This window comes from Triticum aestivum, chromosome 5D (assembly GCF_018294505.1).
Source record: "Triticum aestivum cultivar Chinese Spring chromosome 5D, IWGSC CS RefSeq v2.1, whole genome shotgun sequence".
NCBI classification, from domain to species: domain Eukaryota; kingdom Viridiplantae; phylum Streptophyta; class Magnoliopsida; order Poales; family Poaceae; genus Triticum; species Triticum aestivum.
Window position 1 is genome coordinate 383536668 of NC_057808.1, and position 23096 is coordinate 383559763.

At 43.8% G+C, this 23096-nt stretch overlaps 1 protein-coding gene across 1 annotated transcript; it reads right to left on the reverse strand.

Moving 5' to 3' along the window:
* Window positions 1-656: 656 nt before the first annotated feature.
* On the reverse strand, window positions 657-4532 carry LOC123125032 (tyrosine N-monooxygenase-like). Its single transcript, XM_044545571.1, has 2 exons — window positions 3531-4532; window positions 657-1574 (listed from the first exon to the last, which is right to left on the reverse strand). Exons 1-2 carry the CDS (start codon window positions 4530-4532, stop codon window positions 918-920), a joined length of 1659 nt encoding a protein of 552 aa, XP_044401506.1. The 3' UTR covers window positions 657-917.
* Window positions 4533-23096: the final 18564 nt, after the last annotated feature.

Sequence of the window (23096 nt, forward strand, 5' to 3'; positions counted from 1 at the left end):
TTATTAGAAAAGTTATTTAAAAATAATCATTTTTTATAATTTTCGAAACTGTTTGAAGTGCCAAATTATTTAAAATTGAAAAATGAAAACGAAAAATAGAAAAGAACAGCCGCTCGGACATGGGTCGGCCCAAACAGGCGCACTTCGTCTTCTTCCAGCGTGCAAAAGCGCAGTATAGGAGGTCCTTACTGCATGGACTGGCCCAGGCTAGGAATTCCCCTTTTAAAACGTTTTTTTTATTTGCAACTTTAGGGGCATTTTTGTGATAGCCCTTTATTAAAGAAAGGTATAGATAAAGTTTCTCAATTTTATTTCATTTCGCACACAGTACAGACGCAAGCGCTCATACATAAGTGCATACATTTACCCCTATGAACGCACATACGCACACCCTACTCTTAGGAGCACCTTCACGAGACTGATCGGACATATCATCTTGAGATTTACGAAGTTACCCTAGGCGTCTCGTCGTCGACGGAAACCTCTCCTCCCACTAAAAGGGCATCACCGAAAATCCTGAAATAAATTCAAGAATAATGCGAGCACTAAAACTTACCCTGGTGGGTTGGGGATACTACTGTCCACCTAACCATTCAATCACAGCTTGATTCGCAGTTTAAAAAAAAAGATCTATAAAACGTCTTATATTTCTTTACGAACAGAGGAGTCTTATATTTCTTGACAGACAGAGGGAGTACAATCTACATGGCCTTACGATATGGTCCATCTCTGGTCTCCACCGGTTCACTGGCAGCTGGGGCACACAACTACTTTATTCGACAGTACATACAGAACTGGAAAAAAAGAACGCACGATTTTACTTATTCGATACAGACACGTTGACTGCAGATACCGGGGCTCAGACACGTACGCCCGCGGGCACATACAGCAGCTACACAGAGCATTTCTCCTTCCTTCTATAGCTGTCGCGAGGAGCAGTCGTACTCGGGCCCGTAGAGATGCGCCGGCAGCCGCGGCCTGGCCTGCAGGCGCAGCGGCTCCGCCAGCACGAGGCTCGCCTCCGCCTCACGCAGCTCGACTCCGTCCACGCCGGGCGGCAAGCTCCAAGTGAACCCCTGCAGGAGCCGCGCGAACAGCATGACGGTGAGGAGGGTGCCCAGCGCGATCCCGGGGCAGCCCCGCCTCCCGGTGCTGAAGGACACGAACCGCAGCTCCGGCTCGCTGAGCGCCACGGTGGCCTCATCGCCGGCCAGGTGCCGCTCCGGCCGGAACTCGAGCGGGTCTGCCCACACCTTGGGGTTCCGCCCGAGGGCGACGCGGCTCAGGACGACCTGGCTGCCCCTGGGGACCGAGTACCCGGCGACGGTGGTGTCGGCCATGGCGACGCGGGGCGGGTTGAGCGGGTGGTACGGGTGGAGGCGGAAGGCCTCCCGGATGCAGGCCTTGAGGTAGTTGAGGCTGCGGAGGTCGGGCTCCTGGACCAGCCGGTCCCGGCCGACGACGGCGTCGAGCTCCTCCATCGCCTTCCGCATCAGCTCCGGCTTGTTCATCATCTCCGCCAGCGCCCACTCCACCGCGTTCGATGGGTTGTCCACGCTAGCAATCATGATATCCTGCATGCGTGCATGCAATAAAAGTCAATCCATCGGTCGTGTGTTTATGCCCGTGCAGACATGTCGGGAGTCAGCTGACCGATTAGGCACGTGAGAACAGCAAGTTTTATATCCAACGCAGAAGTTGAGTGTGACGTGCTGAACCCATTGGCATATGAATCTACTTTTCAAAAAATGCTTATTAAACACGCTTTAAAATGTTAAAAAATTCAAAAGAAAATTTTACGCATACGTCCTCGCAACATGTGTGCGCGGCATAAAGTTTCGTGAAAAAAAATCTCCTTTGATTTCAGTGTTTCTAAATAGCGTTCCACGACATGATTTTTTTTGTCTTTTTTGCATAGGCCAAAGAAAAAGTTGTTTTTCCACGAAACTTTCTGCATGCATATATAATGTGAAGATGTAAGAGTGAGCCTTTTTTCAGTTTTTTTGGCATTTAGAAATAAGTTTTTTTAAGTGGGTTCATATGTCCATGAGTTCATCAATGCACTTCTCTCTATAGATGTTGCCATATTGAATAGTCCAATTACTCTGGGTCCACCACATATGTGGTTCGGAGGAGGAAGGGTAGAAATTAACCATGGGAAATGGGTATTCTTTTTCTAGCTGCCGGCAGAAAACATGAAGGTTGGGCAGTGGCCTTTTGTACAGCCGTGGGAGTGTGGGTGTGTAAAACATTAACTAATGCTTTACTTTTCTGCTTGTAGAAGAACTTATGTATATAGTTTCGCTAATGAAAGCCAGAAGGAATCCCTTTAATACTACTCCCTTCGTCCGGATTTCTTATTCCCTACGTATTTTATGTCAAATTTTGATCGTAAATTTAACTAATAAAATATATATTTTATGTTATTTATAATACTATTCAAAACTATTTTCAAATACGACTCAAATGATATAAATTTTATGATGTACAACCTATATTTTGCTAGTTAAATCTATGATTAAATTTTATGATGTACAACCTATTTTCAAATACAAGGAGGATTGGTAAAATCAGATGGATGAAGTACCAATTTATTTTTTTACTTTGTTTAATACTTCTTTCTTAAATCAAACTATTTAAAGTTTGAATAAATGTATATTAAATATAATTAAAAATAATTACTTTTAAAATGACTAATAAATACAGTATGAAAATATTTTATGATGGATCTATTGATATTAAATTGGTATTTTGAATGTTGATATTTTTTATAACATAATCAAACACTAGGAAGTTAAACTCAAGACAAAAATAATATGTGAAGTAAAAAAATGATGGAGGTATTTTTTAAACCACTAACTGGGATACGAGCGTAATAACAAAAATGGAGTAAGAAAGAAAAAAGCTTGCCACAAATCATGTTTACCCGGCTTCCCTTCGTACAGAAAGACAAAAAGCAACTTGCTAGTACATATTTGCAATTGCTTCATGTTTAGTTTAAGGTGCATCCACCTTTGTTTTGTACTTTTAATTTGGACAAAAAATAGCGTATATGCCACAAAACTTCAAGTCCGAATTGAAAACATAGCTCAATTTTTTATTTTGAAAATAACAAATTTGGTGTCGGTAGCGATAGAAGGCCAAATTTAAAGCCCACTTAAGGTAGGTAATTTCAAAGTCAATTTTGCCTTTTTTCCTGACTTTTGTTATGAATTTTGATTTTAAAAATTAATTGTTTTTTAGAGACAAAAATTGTAACATGTTAGGTGTACCAATATTATCTACGCCATATATTTTTCAGAAAAATGTTTTAAGGGCGGTGCTCCATATATTCTCCCCGTACGGTCACTTGATTCAAGATGAACATCTGTAAGGTCTCCTGCACATGACTTTGATCACCGTCTTTTTATATATGAATGAATGAAAGTATACTATTCATCACGCAATGAATACTACTACTGGAATAATACTACTACCACATAAATGAAATGAACTTCCTTAAAAAAACATAAATACAATGAACAACTTACAATGGCCTGTGCCTTGATCTCTTCCACGGTGAGGAGCGGCCGCCCGCCCGCGCCGTCAAGCGAGGCGAGCACGTCGAGGAAGTCGGCAACGTGGCGCCGCTCGCCGGCTTTCCGCAGCAGCCGCCACTCCTCCACCCGGTCCTCGATGACGGGGTCGTGCAGCCGGTTCAACGTCCTCATCACGCCCCTGATGACCTTCTCGTGGCCGTCCAGGTCGAGGCCGACCAGCGCCGGGAAGTAGTCGGACACGGCGAACGCGTCGAGGTAGCCGAGCACCGCGAATAGAGCGTCCACGTGCTCCTCTTCGTCGGGCCCCGGCGCCCCGACGGCGTCCGGCTGCTGGTCGCGGAAATGCCGTCGCCCCAGGGTGAGCCTCCGGATGAGGTTGCCGCAGAAGTGCCTGGCAACGTGGCGCACGTCGACGACGCCGCCGGCATTGCACTGGGCGTGCACCCACCGCAGCATGTGGTCGGCCTCTTCCTCACGGGCGCCGCGGAGTCGGTGCTCTGTCGCCGGGGAGAGGACCTCGGCGGTGAGGACGCGCCGCATCTTCCTCCACTGGTCTCCGTAGGGGGAGATGCTGGCGCTGCGGTAGCCCACGCTGAAGGACTCGGCCGCGAACGTGACCGGTCGGTCCGCGAACACGGCGTCGTTCTTGCGCAGCACCTCCCGGGCCATTGCAGGGCACGCCACGACGACGACGTGCACGGGGCCGAGGCGCACGCGCACGATCTCCCCGCCGTCGTGCTCCAGCAGGCGGTGCAGCCACCGGAAGACGGGCTTGTTCGCGAGCATCTGGTGCATGTTGCCCAGCACCGGCAGCCCCGCGGGCCCCGGCGGCAGCCCGGCGCGCTTGGACACGGTGGTCTTGCTGCTCTGGCGCCGCAGGAACGCCAGAAGGAGCACGATGGTGGCAGCCGTTGCGGCTAGCATTGCAAGCGCCGGTGCGCCGGCGTTCACTAGTGGCATGGTGGCAGCGGCGTTGGACGAGCACTTCTCCATGTTGTGGCCGTGGGTTGAAGTTTAGCTCAATATAAAGGTGGAGATCGCGCCTTAGGGCCTTAGGGTATTGGTCTTTGCGTACCGATTTGGATTAGTAAATGTAAATGCTGGTGGAGATCGCGCCTTGAAGGCAGGAATTTGGTCCGATTTGTTTTGGAATGTCGCAACTTGAAAATATGTATTATGTCATGCATGCAAATTAGGCAATTTTAACATGACATAAAATTAAATAAACAAAATTAAGTATCAAATTATGATACCATATAATAATAAATAGTACTCACACAATTCTCCTGAACACACCGCAACAAACAGACTATCACAGCCCCTTCCGTCTATCTAAACATGCCCGCCAAGAGGAGCGAATCGATTTGGCATGGTACTCCCTTCGGTCCTTTTTACTTTTTAGTTCGCATATAAGATTTGTTTGGAGTCGAGCCTCGTAAAATTTGATCAACTTTATCGGAAAAATACCAACATTCAGAATGTAAAATCAATATCAATAGATGCGTCATGACTTAAATTTTGATATTGTAGTATAACTTTAGCATGTTAGATGTTGATTTTTTTCATATAAATATGGTCAAACTTTATGAAGTTTGACTTTAGAAATTTTTTATATACAGAGTAAAAAGGACCGGAGGAAGTGAATATAAACGCAGATGGAGATTGCATAGATATGGTATTGGTTGAATTGATTTTGAACATTAAATGTCTGAGCCAAATCCAGGGCAGAGCAATATACTACTGTAGATAGAGAGACAGGGGAAGAGCGATGATAAATGAAAATTTGACAGGTGGAAGCAGAGCAGCGTGGGAGCTCGTGATTCATGCAGCAGGCAGCGCACAGTCAGCACTCGGCAGTGCAATTCAAGACGGCCCATGGCGCCAGCACGCACGCCAGACACAGCAGAGCGTGCATGGGGACGAGGCTGCACTTCACTGCCGCCATATATAGTGCCGGACGTCAGGACGTGCAGTGCCAATGTGATGTGCCATATATACTACTCCTACATCGACATCTACTAGTATAACCTGCTGATATACATATCTAGTTGACGGGAAGACTTGACCAGTGATGGAGAGAAGATGTGATCTTCAAGGAAGTTGACGAGGAATGGTGCAGATCTTGATCGATTAAGCATGTAAAATGCACCGGCTACATGCGCATACATACGTTGGGTAGAAGGATTAAGGTGGTCGTGAGTCGTGGCGCCGTGACGGTGAGATGGCCGGAGTTTCGCGAAACGCAGGGCGGCGAAAGATCGAGGCTGTGATGAGGCGGAGGGTCTGAGGATGCTGCGAGAACCGCGGCGTGTGCACTGCTTTTCTACAGTTGAAGTACGTGGCAGCAGGAAGGCACGGGCGTACGGCTATTTGTCGGCCAATGGGACTTCAATTCTTTCTTCGTTTTCTTGTTCTTTTTTGGGTAGAATGGGGCCTTGCAAATTTAGTTACTGCTCTGGCTCGTCAGGTTGGGAACTTCAATGGCGACGCCGCGCCCAACGGCCACCCGATCGATCTGCCGCTTCTCTCTGCCGCCGCGTGCACCACGTCTAGGATGGCCTCCCAACATGCATGCTGGCGCATGTTACCTCAGACCCCTAAGCAAGTCCTGTAGTGTATTCCTTGTTATTACGGTGGCGCATCGTGAACATAGTTCGATGCGCCTTCAGGCCTTTGTTTTGGTGGATCTAACATTTTGAAACACAGAAATTTATAGAAGCAGCGGTCGAGAAGTCGTCGATGCAGAGCATGAGACGTCGCGTCCGCGATCTGCGAAGCAATTCACCACCCCGAAGAAGAGAACGTCGATAAGGACTTGTAGAAACTCCAAAGACCATGAAAATCTAACACAAATTACCCACGTCGTTGTCCGCCAAGTCCGGATCCGAGATCGAACTTACCGTCGTCAAGGGCCATGCACCGACTCCGTCTTCTCCGGTGTCCTAACCAGGCTGGTCCACCATCGAAGCTCGCGACGTTGGATTTGTCCGGCCGCTGCCAGCTTCACCAACACCGCCATCGAGCATCGCCTGGCGAAGGCCTCCACCTCCAAGACATTCCCAGGAAAGCCGCCCCTGAACCGGACCTCCCACCCATCATCGACACCATGTGGGCTTTGACCGACAACGCGCCCTCACCACGAGAGGGGAAGGTGGCTAAGGTTAGGAGCATCGCCTTAGCCGCTCTCTCTCTCTCTCATGAGCGTTATAGGGAAACGGTTTCAAAGGTTAGGGTATGGCTTAATATCTCCGAGAGCATATATAATATGGAGCGATGAAATATATACAAAGGTTATCCCGAAATGATGGATGATGGCAAAAAAACTTGCCAAAGGGGATGGTTCCAGTCACAACAAAGCATCTGACGAACGCCACTCCACGTGAAGTGTAGATGACCGCTTAAGCTCATCTCTAATTTGAATCCTTAAAAATCCTGAAACTCTCATATTGAGACCTTTTGGGGAGTTAAACTCTAGCTAACAGAATTCTCAAACCTATAGTTTCTCAAAAAATTGTGGAGTTAAACCTTAAAAGATTCATTTCCTGCTCAGATTTGGGCAGGAAACACTCATTCTCTCCCAATCTCGTATGTGCTCCTCTCGTAGAAAAAAAAATGGCACAGCCGCCGATGTCGCCCAATTGACCTACATGCCACTCCCACCGATGCAACTCCTACCTCCCCTCCCCTCCCCCGACCAAACCCTAGCTCTCCATGCCGCCCTCAAACCCTACCTTTAATTTAGCTCGTCTTAGCCTTAATTTATCTCTAATAAATGTTATCTACTTTAATTGTGTACTAAGATGTTGTGTTATGGAATACAATGTATAATTGTGCGCTATGTGGTCCTAATCTAGTTCTAGATTTGAGTTTCAAATGAGATGTTTGTGCACGATATGAATTTTCAGGAGTTAAATTTGAGGGTTCGGTTAGCACAGTGCGAGGAGCAATCTTTTGGAGGTTTGGTTAGAGATGCCCTAAGGCACACATTCCATTTGAGGGGCCATGGTACTTTTGGATCTGGTCACTAAAAGGGATACAGTTTCGTGCCAGTTGCCACAACAAAGTCTTGATCTTTAGGGTATTGCGGAGTGCACCTCACATGTGTCTGGAAATGGGACACTATGGCTACCAAGAGAGTATTGAATATAAGGACTTCGCTGAGTAGTTAGTACATGGCTCCATGGATGAGGACACAACGGGACATGCATCTCGTCTCAGATCATTAAATTATTGGTATCGCCATGCGACCTCCCATTACAACAACTCCTCAATCCTCATGACAAAAGGTACATCATGTGGTAAGTGAATGGGCCATCTATCACCCTGGAAAACTTGTTCGGCCAAATTCATAGAATTCAGTTGCATGTCAAAGTAAAAGAGGGAAAATGGTCTTTTAAGGAGCGCCACCCACCACACCATTTCTAATTTGTTGCCTAACTCGTCGGAGGCACAAAACCTCACATCCCCCGCCGGTGATAAGAACACCAATTGAACGGGGAAAAGGGCAGGCAAGAGATTATTCCTAAAATTGGAAAACGTCGCCGCCACATCAACCCAAACCAAATACGGAGACTCCCTAAAGAAAATCTGAAACAAATTACACACGTCGTTATCCGCCAAGTCCGGATCCGAGATCGAACTTACCGTCGTCAAGGGCCATGCACCGACGCCGTCTTCTCCGGTGTCCGAGACAGGCTGGTCCACCATCAAAGCTCGCGGCGTTGGATTTGTCCAGCCGCTGCCAGCTTCACCAACGCCGCCATCGAGCATCGCCTGGCGAAGGCCTCCACTCGAGCCCGCATCTCCTTCTCCGACGGCAGGAACCCTCTAAGACCTCCAAGACATTCCCAGGAAAGCCGCCCCTAAACCGGACCTCCCACCCATCGTCGACACCATGTGGGCTTTGACCGACAATGCGCCCTCACGACGAGAGGGGAAGGCGGCTAAGGTTAGGAGCATCGCCTTAGCTTCTCTCTCTCTCTCTCTCTCTCTCTCTCTCTCCCTCATGAAGTGTTATAGGGAAACGGTTTCAAAGGTTAGGATATGGCTTAATATCTCCGAGAGCATATATAATATGGAGCGATGAAATATATACAAAGGTTATCCCGAAACCATGGATGATGGCAAAAAACTTACCAAAGGGGGATGGTTCCAATCGCAACAAAGCATATGACGAGTGCACTCCACGTGAAGTGTAGCTGACCGCTTAAGCTCATCTCTAATCTGAATCCTTAAAAATCCTGAAACTCTCATATTGAGACCTTCTGGGGAGTTAAACTCTAGCTAACAGAATTCTCAAACCTATAGTTTCTCAAAGAATTGTGGAGTTAAACCTCAAAAGATTCATTTCCTGCTCAAATTTGGGCAGGAAACGCTCATTCTCTCCCAATCTCGTATGTGCTTCTCTCGTAGAAAAAATGGTACAACCACCGATGCCGCCCAATTGACCTACATGCCGCTCCCATCGATGCAGCTCTTCCCTCCCCATCCCCCTTCCCCCGACCAAACCCTAGCTCTCCATGCCGCCCTCAAACCCTACCTTTAATTTAGCTCATCTTAGCCTCAATTTTTCTCTAATAAATGCTATCTACTTTAATTGTGTACTAAGATGTTGTGTTATGGAATACAATGTATAATTGTGCGTTATGTGGTCCTAATCTAGTTTTAAATTTGAGTTTCAAATGAGATGTTTGTGCATGATATGAATTTTCAGGAGTTAAATTTGAGGGTTCGGTTAGCTCCATACATTTTTTAACTCCTTGTATTTGAGGAGGAGTGTGAGGAGAAATCTTTTGGAGGTTTGGTTAGAGATGCCCTAAGCCACACGTTCCATTTGAGGGGCCATGGTACTTTTGGATCTAGTCGCTAAAAGGGATACAATCTCGTGCCAGTTGCCACAACAAAGTCTTGATCTTTAGGGTATTGCGAAATGCACTTCACATGTATTTGGAAATGGGGCACTATGGCTACCAAGAGAGTATTGAATATAAGGACTTTGCTAAGTAGTTAGTACATGGCTCCATGGATGAGGACACAACGGGACATGCATCTCGTCTCACATCATTACATTATTGGTATCATCGTGCAACCTCCTATTACGCTAACTCCTATATCCTCATGCCTAAAGGTACATCATGTGGTAAGTGAATGGGACATCTATCACCCTGGTAAACTTGTCCGGCCCAATTCATAGAATTCAGGTGCATGTTAAAGTAAAAGAGGGAAAATGGGCTTTTAAGGAACGCTACACCATTCCTAATTTCCTGCCTGACCCCTGACTTAAATAAATGCTTGATCAGATGCAAACTTTTGCATAATTGGGAACCACCTTGCACTGAGCAGGATAAGATGTCAAGGGTGCCATATTTGGGCACTATGGTAGATTTGATCCTTCAGTCGTCACATCACGAACCAGTTGACCAAGCAGTGTTAACTCTATGTTCCAGCTCATTCCCAAAATTAGTTGGACATATGCGTTTGTCAAAGGTGGTATAGATATTACTCACCAAGATTGTACAGATGCATGTCATGCAAGGGAAAACAGAACATATATGAGTCTGTGAGGATAAGCATGACAATGGAATAGAACAACTTTCCTTGTCACGACTCCACTCACGGGTTGGACACTTTCTCGGCGAGGTTCCCACTCGACGGTGTAGAGTTTTTTTATTGACTAGATACTTTTCTCTGCGTTGCAACAAGAGCATATATGTCCTAATATGTTAGCATGTGACGGTACGCCTATCACTTGTAGATTGATGAGCTAAAAAAATAGTTTTTTATGCAATCACCCTTATTTACTTGTCATCTTATTGTTAAGTACTTATTTCATAATAGTTTATTGTCTTACCAAAAAACATTATTTTATTTGATAAATCAATGAGACATGGGCACTTGATGAGGATTTAGGGAAAACTGTGTAGGATATAAACAAGAGATGTGACGAAAAATGGGAAGGAGGGAGGGGTTATGTACTTTGGGAGGTTGGACGAAAGAAAGAGTGAAACGGGAACCTTACGGTTCTTTTTGATAGATAGATAGATAGATACATACATAGATAGATAGATAGATAGATAGATAGATATAGATAGAGATAGAGATATACATATAGATATAGATAGAGAGATAGATAGAGATATAGATATAGAGATGGAGAAAGAAATAGATATAGGCATGACAAGGTAGGAGTACCAATCTTGCATTTAATGGCATGAATAACTCGGATATGGTCGTGAGGTGATGTCTCATGACATCACCTAGCTTTGAGTAGGTCAACTTTAAGACTCGGCATTTGCTCCGAGGACATGAGCGTAAACTTGAGATTTGTAATTTATGTATATTCATTTTGGACAAGGGTTAAAGTGTCATTCGTGTATTGTATATGTATGATTCACCTAGAAGTAGACGAGAGGAGACACCATGGATGTGGCCAAGAGAAAGTGGCACCAATAGGATGCCCGCCAGTGCTTTGAACACCCGATAAAACAACAGGGAAGAGACTGGATTGTGACGTCTCAACCTTAAACATTTGAGGAAGGGACCCGTTGATGAGTTTACCTACCAAGGGATCACTAGTGCAGACGTGGCCTATACAACAGTTTTTACCACCTTTTGGTGAGACAATTTTAAACCATCGTTGTCATGGTTTTGTCACGACAGATGTCCTAGTGTGAGGACTTAGTCGTGAGGCCATCGCAACTAGCACTACAAAAAAAGACACATACGTGACATTTTGGGCCGAACGAAAAAAATATTTTGTCATGCTTATGACACTTCTTTGACGATAACTGTGATAAAACCCGTTATCAACATAGATGTGGTGGGCTCCTACTTCTATGACAAAAAATCATGACAGAAAATGGGCCTTTTGTCCTGGGCGGGCCGGAGACGCACCTACATGACATTCTTTGGGTCATCCATGACGGAAAAATCGTGGTAGAACCGAGGGCGAGGAAAATATCGAGGAGTTCCCGATTACGGTGGGTCGTCGGGGCCGAGCGATGACGGAGGGATTGCACGTTTCTCTCATACACATACGCGCGTGTGTGCGAGGCGTTGGGCTCTAACTGAACCCGAGCGAGGCGTTCGCTTACGGAACCTGAGCGATTGCACTAGCTATGTTACTGAACCCGAGAGGTCGATCCCCTAGCTGTTAACTGAAACCCGAGCGATTCCTTCGCTACTGCTGCTAGCTGAACCCGAGCAATCGATGGCTGCTACTGCTGCTTACTGAAGCCGATCGAACCTACTGCCTCTTGATGAACAATGAACGTGGGGGTTGGTTGAACGAGTCGAGACGTACATGGTTGGGGTTTGATGAACAGTTCCCGGTGGGGGTTGGATGAACAGGACCCCATGGTAGTAGTAGTAGGCTGTTGCCGCTGGATGAACAGGACCCAGAGAGGAGGCCGCCACAGCGGAGCTGGTTGGGGGTGGATGAACAGGGCCCCGTGGAGGGCTGGTTGAACAGTAGCTGGGGGAGGGCTGGATGAACAGTAGCCCGTGGATGAATAGTAGCTGGTGGAGGCAGGTGGAAGGCGCGGTGGATGAACAGTGCGGGTGGAGGCTAAAGGAAGTCGACGGTGGGTGAACAGTAGACCGTGGAGTCCCATTTTGTGGTATGCCACACCCCTCCGATGAACAGGACCCTCGTTTCGACCATAGCGCTCCAACACAAGTCCGTTTCCTCTGTTTTGCGCTACGCCACACCCCTCCCGATGAACAGGACCCCCATTTTGACCGTAACCGGTCGAACAGAAGGCCATTTCCTCCGTACTGCAGTACGCCAGACCCCGTTCCGGCTGTTCCATCCAAGCCGGTTGGCTCCCGTTGAACAGGACGCATTCCGACCTAGTATGTTGCCTCCTGATGAATAGGACGCTGTTTCTCCGTTCAGACCCAGCCGGTTGGCTGCCCAATGAACAGGACGTCATTGTTGTCGGCAGTTGCCTCTCCATGTACACGAGCCCTGGCCGTACGTATGCGCGAGTACGCATTCGAGACCCCGCCCGTATGTACATACGTGGCGGTATTTTTTGGCATATGGTTGTACGTACGTGTACACGGTTTAGAAGGGACTGCCTAAACTGGTATGTCGGGGGCTCTACTACTACACGTGTCGCTTCTTGCTCGGCCACAGTTCATCATTGCAGAGAGACCGATCGACAAGTATGTACGTACACGTTCGCGACAACGCTACGTACGCTTCGACCAGGTGGGTCTCGGCTGTCAGGGAGGATAAGGAGGCACTTTCTTGTGTGCAAAATTATTGATGGTGAGTCCGAGCTGTCAGGGGGAGGATTCATTTTTTTCGCGCCTAATATGGAGGCACTTTCCTTGTGTCCGAAGATATAGCTGGTGTGTCCCAGCTGACAGGGGGAAAATGTTTTTTTCGCAAAATACAGCTAAGCCAAAATACAGAGGTCCTTCCAGTAGGTCCCTGCTGTCAGGTGGAGGAATCATTATTTTGCGCGTAATAAGGAGGCATTTCCTTGCTGCGGCCGTGGACCCACCTGTCAGCCTCTCCACGTACAGTCCTCTTCCAATTAAGTCATTCCTTAACCACGTTGACCACGCCGCGCCGAGAGCACCAAGGCGGTGGACGACGGCGAGGCCTAGGAAGGGAATGACCCGGAGCCGGGGAAGACTCGGCAGTTGTTTCTCACGTGGAGGGGCATACGAGGGTTTACTGGTTGGGCTGCAGTGTGAGGCTCCCATTGCCGGAGAATAACAGCTGGTCTGGGTGAGTACAGGGATGGCCAGGCCAGCGATGAGACTAGGGTGGGGCAGTGAGGCCTGCGCGGCAGCAGAGCCGGCCACGGGAGGCAGGAGTAGGCGGCACGACCGGTGCTGGTTTGGGCGGCTGGAGCAAGAAGACCAGAGGTTGAAGAAGCACTATGGTCATTGGATGGACATCGTACGGTCACTGGAGCTAGAATCGATCATATTGACTAAGTTGACAAAGCCCTCCGTCCGCGTTGATGACCCTCAAGTATAAAGGATCTATCGTAGTCCTTTCAATAAGTAAGAGTGTCGAACCAAACGAGGGGCAAAAGGAAATGACAAGCGGTTCTCAGCAAGGTATTCTCTGCAAGCACTGAAATAGTCGGTAACAGATAGTTTTGTGATAAGATAATTCATAACGGGTAACAAGTAACAAGTGTAACAAAGGTGCAGCAAGGTGGCCCAATCCTTTTTATAGCAAATGATATGCCTAGACGAACTATTATATAAAGCAAAGCGCTCCCGAGGACACATGGGAATTACTGTCAAGTTAGTTTTCATCATGCTCATATGATTCGCGTTCGTTACTTTGATAATTTGATATGTGGGTGGACCGGTGCTTAGGTGTTGTCCTTACTTGTAAAAGCCTCCCACTTATGATTAACCCCTCTCGCAAGCATCCGCAACTACGAAATAAGAATTAAGATAAATCTAACCATAGCATGAAACATGTGGATCCAAATCAGCCCCTTACGAAGCAATGCATAAACTAGGGTTTAAGATTTTGTCACTCTAGCAACCCATCATCTACTTATTACTTCCCAATGCCTTCCCCTAGGCCCCAATCATGGTGAAGTGTCATGTAGTCGACGTTCACATAACACCAATAGAGGAGAGACAACATACATCTCATTAAAATACCGAACGAATACCAAATTCACATGATTACTTATAACAAGACTTCTCCTATGTCCTTAGGGACAAACGTAACTACTCACAAAGCATAATCATGTTCATAACCAGAGGAGTAATAATTATCATTAAGGATCTGAACATATGATCTTCCACCAAATAAACCAACTAGCATCAACTACAAGAAGTAATCAACACTACTAGCAACCTACAGGTACCAATCTAAGGTTTTGAGACAAAGATCGGATACAAGAGATGAACTAGGGTTTGAGAGGAGATGGTTATGGTGAAGATGTTGATGGAGATTGAACCCCTCTCGATGAGAGGATCGTTGGTGATGTCGATGACGATGATTTCCCCCTTCGGGAGGGAAGTTTCCCCAGCAAAACAGCTCCGCCAGAGCCCTAGATTGGTTCTACCCAGGTTCCGCCTCGAGACGGCGGCGCTTCGCCCCGAAAGCTTCCTCTTGATTTTTTTCTAGGTCAAAACACATCATATAGCAGAAGATGGGCACTGGGGGCCTGCCAGGTGGCCCATAAGGCCGGGGGCGCGCCCAGGGGGTAGGGCGCGCCCTCCACCCTTGTGGCTGCCTGGTGGGTCCCCTCTGGTACTTTCTTCGTCCAATATTTTTTATATATTCCAAAATAATAGGTGTCGATAAAATAAAATACGGACATGAGGGCATCATGATCATCTTTAGAACAACATATATTGTCATATAATTTCTTATGCTAAAGTAACAATCCATTCACAAGGTAAAGTATGAATAAAAACTTCATTGAAAACTAACAAACTATGATCTCAGTCATTGAAGCAATTGCAATTTATCATAATGTAGGAAAGAGTCAATACAAGAGCTTTTCAGCAAGTCCACATACTCAACTATCATTTAGTCTTTCGCAATTGCTAACACTCACATGATACTTATGAGTTCAAAGCCTCAGTCGGACACAGAGAAAGATAGGGTCTTATAGTTTCGCCTCCCAACCTTTTACCTCAAGGGTAATGTCAACAATAATAGTTTATGATAGGCTACATCTGAGTGGATATATATATATATATATATATATATATATATATATATATATATATATATATGGATCTTTCTCCAACACATGGTTCTTGCCAAAAATAAAAAAGTGTAAAAAGGAAAGGTGAAGATCACCATGACTCTTGTATAAGGGTAGAATATAAAAGTAAAAGATAGGCCCTTCGCAGAGGGAAGCAGAGGTTGTCATGCACTTTTATGGTTGGATGCACAAAATCTTAATGCAAAAGAACGTCACTTTATATTGCCGCTTGTGATAAGGAACTTTATTATGCAGTTTGTCGCTTTTATTTCTTCCATATCACAAGTTCGTATAAATCTTATTTTCTCCACACTAAAAGATCATACATATTTAGAGAGCAATTTTTATTGCTTGCACCGATGACAACTTACTTGAAGGATCTTACTCAATCCATAGGTAGGTATGGTGGACTCTCATGGCAAAACTGGTTTAAGGGATGTTTGGATGCACAAGTAGTATCTCTACTTGGTGCAAAGGATTTGGCTAGCATAAGAGGGAAAAACAAGCTCAACATGTTGGAGGATCCATTACAATATAACTTCTATTCGGTTATAAGAAAACATAATCCATTATGTTATCTTCCTTTTCCAACATCAACTTTTTAGCATGTCATATTTTAATGAGTGCTCACAATTATAAAAGATGTCCAAGATAGCATATTTATATGTGAAACCTCTCTTTCTTTATTACTTCCTATTAATTGCAACAATGACCAAAACTATGTTTGTCAACTCTCAACAAATTTTATTCATCATACTCTTTATATATGAAGTCATCACTCTCCATAACATCATTATATGATCTTTTATTTCTTTTTATTCTTTCTATCTTTTTTTCTTATTTCCTCAAGATCATGGCAAGAAAGCAAAGCCCTCAACTCAAAACTATTATTTATTATATATAACTCATGAACTCGATTACATAGATAGATCTCGAAGCAAAACTCAAAGCTAGATCATACTAAAAACTTTATTCTACTAGATCAAGATATAACCAAAAGGATCGAACTAAGAAAAACGATAAAGGTAAAGGTGTGATGGTGATACAATACCGGGGCACCTCCCCCAAGCTCGGCAGTTGCCAAGGGGAGTGCCCATACCCATGTTTTTAGGTCTCTTTCTTTGGAGGTGGTGATAATGAAGTTGTTGATGTTGTAGGCTTGTCCTCCATCTTCCAGGGCATAGGTTCACCATCATAGAAGGACGTACGAGTCTCCGGGATCCTCAAATCTGCAGCCAAACTCATCCCCTTAAATCTGTATTCATACTCATAGTTTTGGTTTTGCAGGTCATAGATCTGGGCTTGGAGATGCTCGATTTTCTCGTGAAGCATGAAGATGGCCTCCCCAATGTTCTTGGCATCTAGCTTGTGATTGTTAGTAAATTCCACGATCATCAAGTGATTGGCGTTGAGTCCACGTTCCACCATCCCTTGGCACTTCAAAACTTGCTGCTCCATTGCTTCGAGTCTTGTCTCCACGCTTCCGGTCTTCTTTGGCCCTTCAACATCGCGGATGTGCAGCACCCCCTCACGCATCTCAACGGTTTGAGGGTGTTGCAGCACCTCCGCAAGGTAGGGGTTGCTGACCTTCTCAAAAAAACTTGTCCTTGGGGACGCTTGGAGACGTCATGGTGATCTAGATCTGTCAGAAAAGCAGCTCAAAACAAGAATAGAGGATTTTGTCATGGTACGGTGGTCAAAACCTTCGGGAGATTATATAATGAATTTTTACCGACCAAAAGAAGTATTGTGCAAGAAAACGGAGTCCGGAGGGCACACGAGGTGGCAACAAGGTATAGGGGCGTGCCTAGGGGGTAGGGCGCGCCCTCCTGCCTTGCCGCTTCCTCGTGCACTCTTTGGACTACTTTTAATTTTCCTAATTTTTTTAATATTCTAAAATGGAGAAAAATTGCCATTGGAAACGTTTTGGAGTCGGTTTACTTACCATACCATATACCTATTCCTTTTCCGAGTCTGAAACATTCTGTAAAGTGTCCCTTATGTACTCCTCCGGTGTTATGGTATTAATAATATTTGTCTCAACATTTATGGGAGTCCGTGAAATATAATGTTTGATTCTTTGACCGTTCACCACCTTCGGGTTGGTGCCTTCGGCGTTGTTGATTTTGATGGCATCGGAACGATAAACCTCCTCGGTAATGTAAGGACCTTCCCATTTAGAGAGAAGCTTTCCTGCAAAAAATCTTAAACGATAGTTGTATAGTAAAACATGATCACCTACATTAAACTCACGCTTTTGTATCCTTTTGTCATGCCATCTTTTACCTTTTTCTTTAAACAACTTGGCATTCTCATAGGCTTGGGTTCTCCATTCATAAAGCGAGCTTATGTCAAATAACCTCTTCTCACCGGCAAGTTTGAAATCATAGTTGAGCTCTTTGATTGCCCAATAAGCTTTATGTTCTAGTTCAAGAGGTAAGTGACATGCTTTTCCATAAACCATTTTATACGGAGACATACCCATAGGGTTTTTATAAGCAGCTCTATAAGCCCATAATGCATCATCAAGTTTCTTAGACCAATTCTTTCTAGATCTATTAACAGTCTTTTGCAGAATCAATTTAATCTCTCTATTGCTCAATTCTACTTGACCACTAGACTAAGGGTGGTATGGAGATGCAATTATATGGTTGACATCATATTTAGCAAGCATTTTACGGAAAGCACCATGAATAAAATGTGAACCACCATCAGTCATCAAATATCTAGGGACTCCAAACCTCGGAAAAATAACTTCTTTAAGCATCTTAATAGAAGTGTTATGATCAGCACTACTAGTTGGAATAGATTCTACCCACTTAGTAATGTAATCAACAGCAACTAAAATGTGTGTATACCCATTAGAGGAAGGAAAAGGTCCCATATAATCAAGCCCCAAACATCAAATGGTTCAACAACAAGTGAAAAATTCATAGGCATTTCCTGACGCCTACTAATATTGCCAATTCTCTGGCATTCATCACAAGACAAGACAAACTTACGAGCATCCTTGAAGTGAGTAGGCCAATAAAAACCGGATTGCAATATCTTGTGTGCAGTTCTATCTCCATCATGGTGTCCTCCATAGGCCTCGGAATGACACTTGCGTAGGATCTATTCATGTTCATGCTTAGGTACACAACGTCTAATAACACCATCTACTCCTTCTTTATAAAGGTGTGGGTCATCCAAAAGTAATGTCTTAAATCATAGAAAACCTTTTTCTTTTGCTGGTATGTGAAACTAGGTGGTATAAATTTAGCAACAATGTAATTAGCATAATCATCATACCATGGAGTATTACGAGAGGCATTCATGACAACTAATTGCTCATCAAGAAAGCTATCATCAATAGGCAGTGGGCCATAAAGAACATTTTCTAACCTAGACAAGTTCTCTGCAACGGAGTTCTCAGCTCCCTTTCTATCAATAATATGAAAATCAAATTCTTGTAGCAAGAGAACCCATCTAATAAGTCTAGGTTTAGCATCTTTCTTTTCCATAAGATATTTAATAGCAGCATGGTCAGTGTGAACAATTACTTTGGAATCAACAATATAAGATCTAAACTTGTCACAAGCAAAAACAACTGCTAAAAATTATTTTTCAGTATTAGCATAATTTCATCGGGCACTGTCGAGATTTTTACTAGCATAATGAATAACATTCAATTTCTTATCAACTCTTTGTCCTAGAACAACACCAACATCGTAATCACTAGCATCACACATAATTTCAAAGGATAAATTCCAATCAGGTGGTTGAACAATAGGTGCAGAAATCAAGGCTTTCTAAGTATTTCAAATGCTTCTACACAATCATCATCAAAAACAAAACATCTTTTGCAAGAGATTAGTGAGAGGCCTAGAAATTTTAGAGAAGTCTTTAATAAACCTCCTATAGAAACCACCATGACCAAGGAAACTTCTTATACATTTGGTATCTTTAGGACACAACATCTTTTCAATAGCATCTACTTTAGCTTTATCAACTTCAATACCTCTTTTAGAAATTTTATGCCCCAAGACAATACCTTCATTAACCATAAAGTGGCACTTCTCCCAATTCAAAACAAGATTAGTTTCTTCACATCTCTGCAAAACTCGATCAAGGTTGCTTAAGCACTCATCAAAAGAAGTTCCATAAATGGAGAAATCATCCATGAAGATCTCAACAATCTTTTCACAAAAGTCAGCGAATATAGCAGTCATACATCTTTGAAAGGTAGCAGGTGCATTGCATAAACCAAAAGGCATATGTCTATAAGAAAAACTACCGAAAGGGCAAGTAAAAGTGGTCTTTTCTTGGTCCTCTTTTAACACAGGTATTTGAGAAAAACCAGAATAACCATCTAGAAAGCAAAAATGTGTATGTTTGGATAGTGTTTCTAGCATTTGATTGATAAAAGGTAGAGGATAATGATCTTTTCTAATAGCTTTGTTTAATTTGCGAAAATCAATTACCATTCTATAACATGTAACAATTATTTGAGGGATCAATTCATTCTTATCATTAGGAACAACAGTAATACCTCCCTTCTTAGGGACACAATGAACGGGACTTACCCATCTACTATCAGCAATAGGAAAAATTATATACCTGCCTCCAGAAGCTTTAGTATTTCATTTTACCACTTCTTTCATCTTAGGATTTAACCTCGTTGATGATCAACAACCGGTTTAACATCGGGCTCCATATTAATTTTGTGCTGACATAGAGTGGGATTAATGCCCTTAAGATCATCAAGAGTATATCCAATGGCGGCATGGTGCTTCTTCAGAGTTTCAATACTTTCTTTTCTTCGTGCTCTGAAAGATTAGCACTAATAATAACAGGATATATCTTCTTTTCATCAAGATAAGCATATTTCAAAGTATCAGGTAATTGTTTAAGCTCAAACACGGGATCACCCTTGGGTGGAGGAGGATCTCCAAGGATTTCAACAGGCAAATTGTGTTTCAAAACAGGCATTTGGTTAAAGAATATTTCATCTAATTCCTTTCTTTCATTCATAAACATATCATTTTCATGGTCTAGCAAATATTGTTCTAAAGGATCGGTAGGAGGCACGGCAATGGAAGCAAGACCAATAATTTCATCCTTACTAGGAAATTCTTTATCGGGAGGTTGTCTATAAAATTTAGAGAAATTAAAATCATGGGACACATCCCCAAAGCTTACAGTAACAATTTCTTTCTCACAGTCTATCTTAGAATTAACAGTGTTCAAGAAAGGTCTACCAAATATAATGGGGCAAAAGTTATCTTGTGGGGAACCAAGAACAAGAAAATCAGTAGGGTATTTTATTTTCCTACACAAGGCTTCGATATCTCTAACAAACCCAATTGGTGATATAGTATCTCCATTGGGAAGCTTAATAGTAACAGCAATATCTTCCATCTCAGCAGGTGCAATATCATTCATAATTTCTTGATATAAAGTAAAAGGAATTGCACTCACACTAGCACCCACATCGCATAAGCCATGATAACAATTATCTCCTATTTTGAAAGAAACAACAGGCATGCCAACAATAGGTCTATGTTTATCTTTAATATCGGGTATAGCAATTCTAGCAGCTTCATCAGAGAAATAAATAACATGCCCATCAATATTATCAGCCAAGAGATCTTTAACCATAGCAATACTAGGTTCAACTTTAATTTGTTCAGGGGGTGTAGGTATTCTAGTATAACTCTTACAAACCACAGGTGAAGCTTTAACATGATCCTTTATCCTAACAGGAAAAGGTGGTTTCTCAACATAAGCAGTAGGCACAATAGCATCAACATTATAAGTAACAATTTCTTCTTCAAATTTAATAGGTTCTACTACTTTCACTTCAATGGGAGGATGATATTTAAACCACTTCTCCTTAGGGAGATCAACATGAGTAGCAAAAGATTCACAGAAAGAAGCTACTATCTTAGAGTCAAGTCCATATTTAGTGCTAAATTCACGAAAAGCATCGGTATCCATGAAAGATTTAACACAATCAAACTTAAGGTTTACACCTGACTCATTACCTTCGTCGAGTTCCCAATCATCAGAGTTGCGTTTAATTCTTTCCAATAAATCCCATTTGAATTCAATAGTCTTATTCATAAAAGAACTAGTATAAGAAGTATCGAGCATGGATTGATCATTACGAGAAAGCCGAGCATAAAAATTCTGAATAATAATTTCTCCTGAGAGCTCATGATTGGGGCATGAATATAACATTGACTTAAGCCTCCCCCAAGCTTGAGCGATACTTTCTCCTTCACGAGGCCAAAAATTATAAATATAATTCCGATCACGATGAACCAGATGCATAGGATAAAACTTCTGATGAAATTCCAATTTCAATCGGTGGTAGTTCCAGGATCCAATATCATCACATAGCCTATACCATGTCAATACCTTTCCCTTCAAAGATAAAAGGAAGACCTTCTTCTTGACATCATCCTCGGGCAAACCTGCAAGCTTAAATAATCCACAAACTTCATCCACATAGATTAGATGCATATCGGGATGTAATGTTCCGTCTCCTGCATAAGGATTAGTTAGCAGTTTCTCTATCATACCTGAAGGAATTTCATAATAAATATTTTTAGTAGGTTCAGTAGGTTGAGGAGCAACTCTTTGCTCTACTGGTCGAGGTGAAGATACCCCAAACAAGCCCCTCAAAGGATTATTTTCCATAGATCCCCTATACTTGTGGGTCATCAAGACTCTTTTCTGACGCTGTTGCCGGGGAGTGAAGCGCCTTTGGTGAGTGGAATTTGGTAAGGAAACATTTATATTACGTGTTGAAATTTACTGTCACTTGTGGATGTCTTGGCTGCAAAAAACGTTATCCACTAGAGAGTCCCAGGGACAGAGACCACCCCTGACCCACAAGAAGGCGAAGTCATAGTTTTTACTGATCATATGCTCCGGGGGTTTACCCCACCCGGCTCAAAATTCTTTCGTGATGTGCTGCATTTCTTCCAACTTCATCCTCAAGATATCGGGCCCAACTTGTTTCAAATATTTGCGACTTCCAAGTTTTTTGCGAAGTGTGCCTTCAACAAGAGCCCACTGTAGAATTGTTCAGGGAATTTTATTACTTGAACCGCCAGACCGAGTTCACAAATGGGCCCAGCATAGAACTAGGTGGCATTTCAATTTAGAGGCGGAAAGAAGCCACTTTTCCTGCCGCCGCACTTCCCAGCCATCCTAAGGACTGGAACCAGACTTGGTTTTACTGCAAAGACACATCTCTAGAGGGTGAAAATCCTCTGCCGGGTTACCGTGAAAGCCGGCTTAGCAACAGACACGCTCTCCTAGAACGGATCAGCACAGAAGAACGGGCCAAATATATGCCCATTTTTTCAAAGATTAGAGCCTTAATGGCCAATGGTTTGACTGGAGTTGATCTAGCTTGATGCTGGGTCGCATGGAGAATCTTACCCTTAAGCCGCCGGCCCGGCTTAATGTGTGAGTATACTGGCGATGTCAAAGATCCCCAGCGCCACTACCAAATAGAACTGGATGATGATGAAATCAATTGGATGACCAAGACACTGCTTAATGAGAGCTTGGAAACTTGCAGCAAGACAGACTTGAATCCTTTCTGCACCCTTAACAAGGCTCCAGCCGTAAGTATTTTCAACAATTTCCGACTTATTCATTATTTGCTTAAACTATCTTCTCATTATCGCTTGACTTCTGCAGGCAGATTCCCCCTTTTGGAACAGAAAACTCCAGGACAAACCGGCCAAGAAGGTCAGGACAAAGACCAAGGCTCCCAAAAACCTGCTAAGAAGAAGGCAGATGCGATTGACTCGTTCACTCTGGATGATGAGTCGGAGGTAGAACTTGACTCCCT

What these genes read in the sequence shown, in the direction of transcription:
- LOC123125032 (XM_044545571.1), bottom strand. Translation starts at nt 4,532, where the DNA reads ATGGAGAAGTGCTCGTCCAACGCCGCTGCCACCATGCCACTAGTGAAC. An exon ending in AGATCAAGGCACAGGCCATT is followed by an intron (nt 1,575 to 3,530) that starts GTAAGTTGTTCA and finishes GCACGCATGCAG; the next exon opens with GATATCATGATTGCTAGCGT.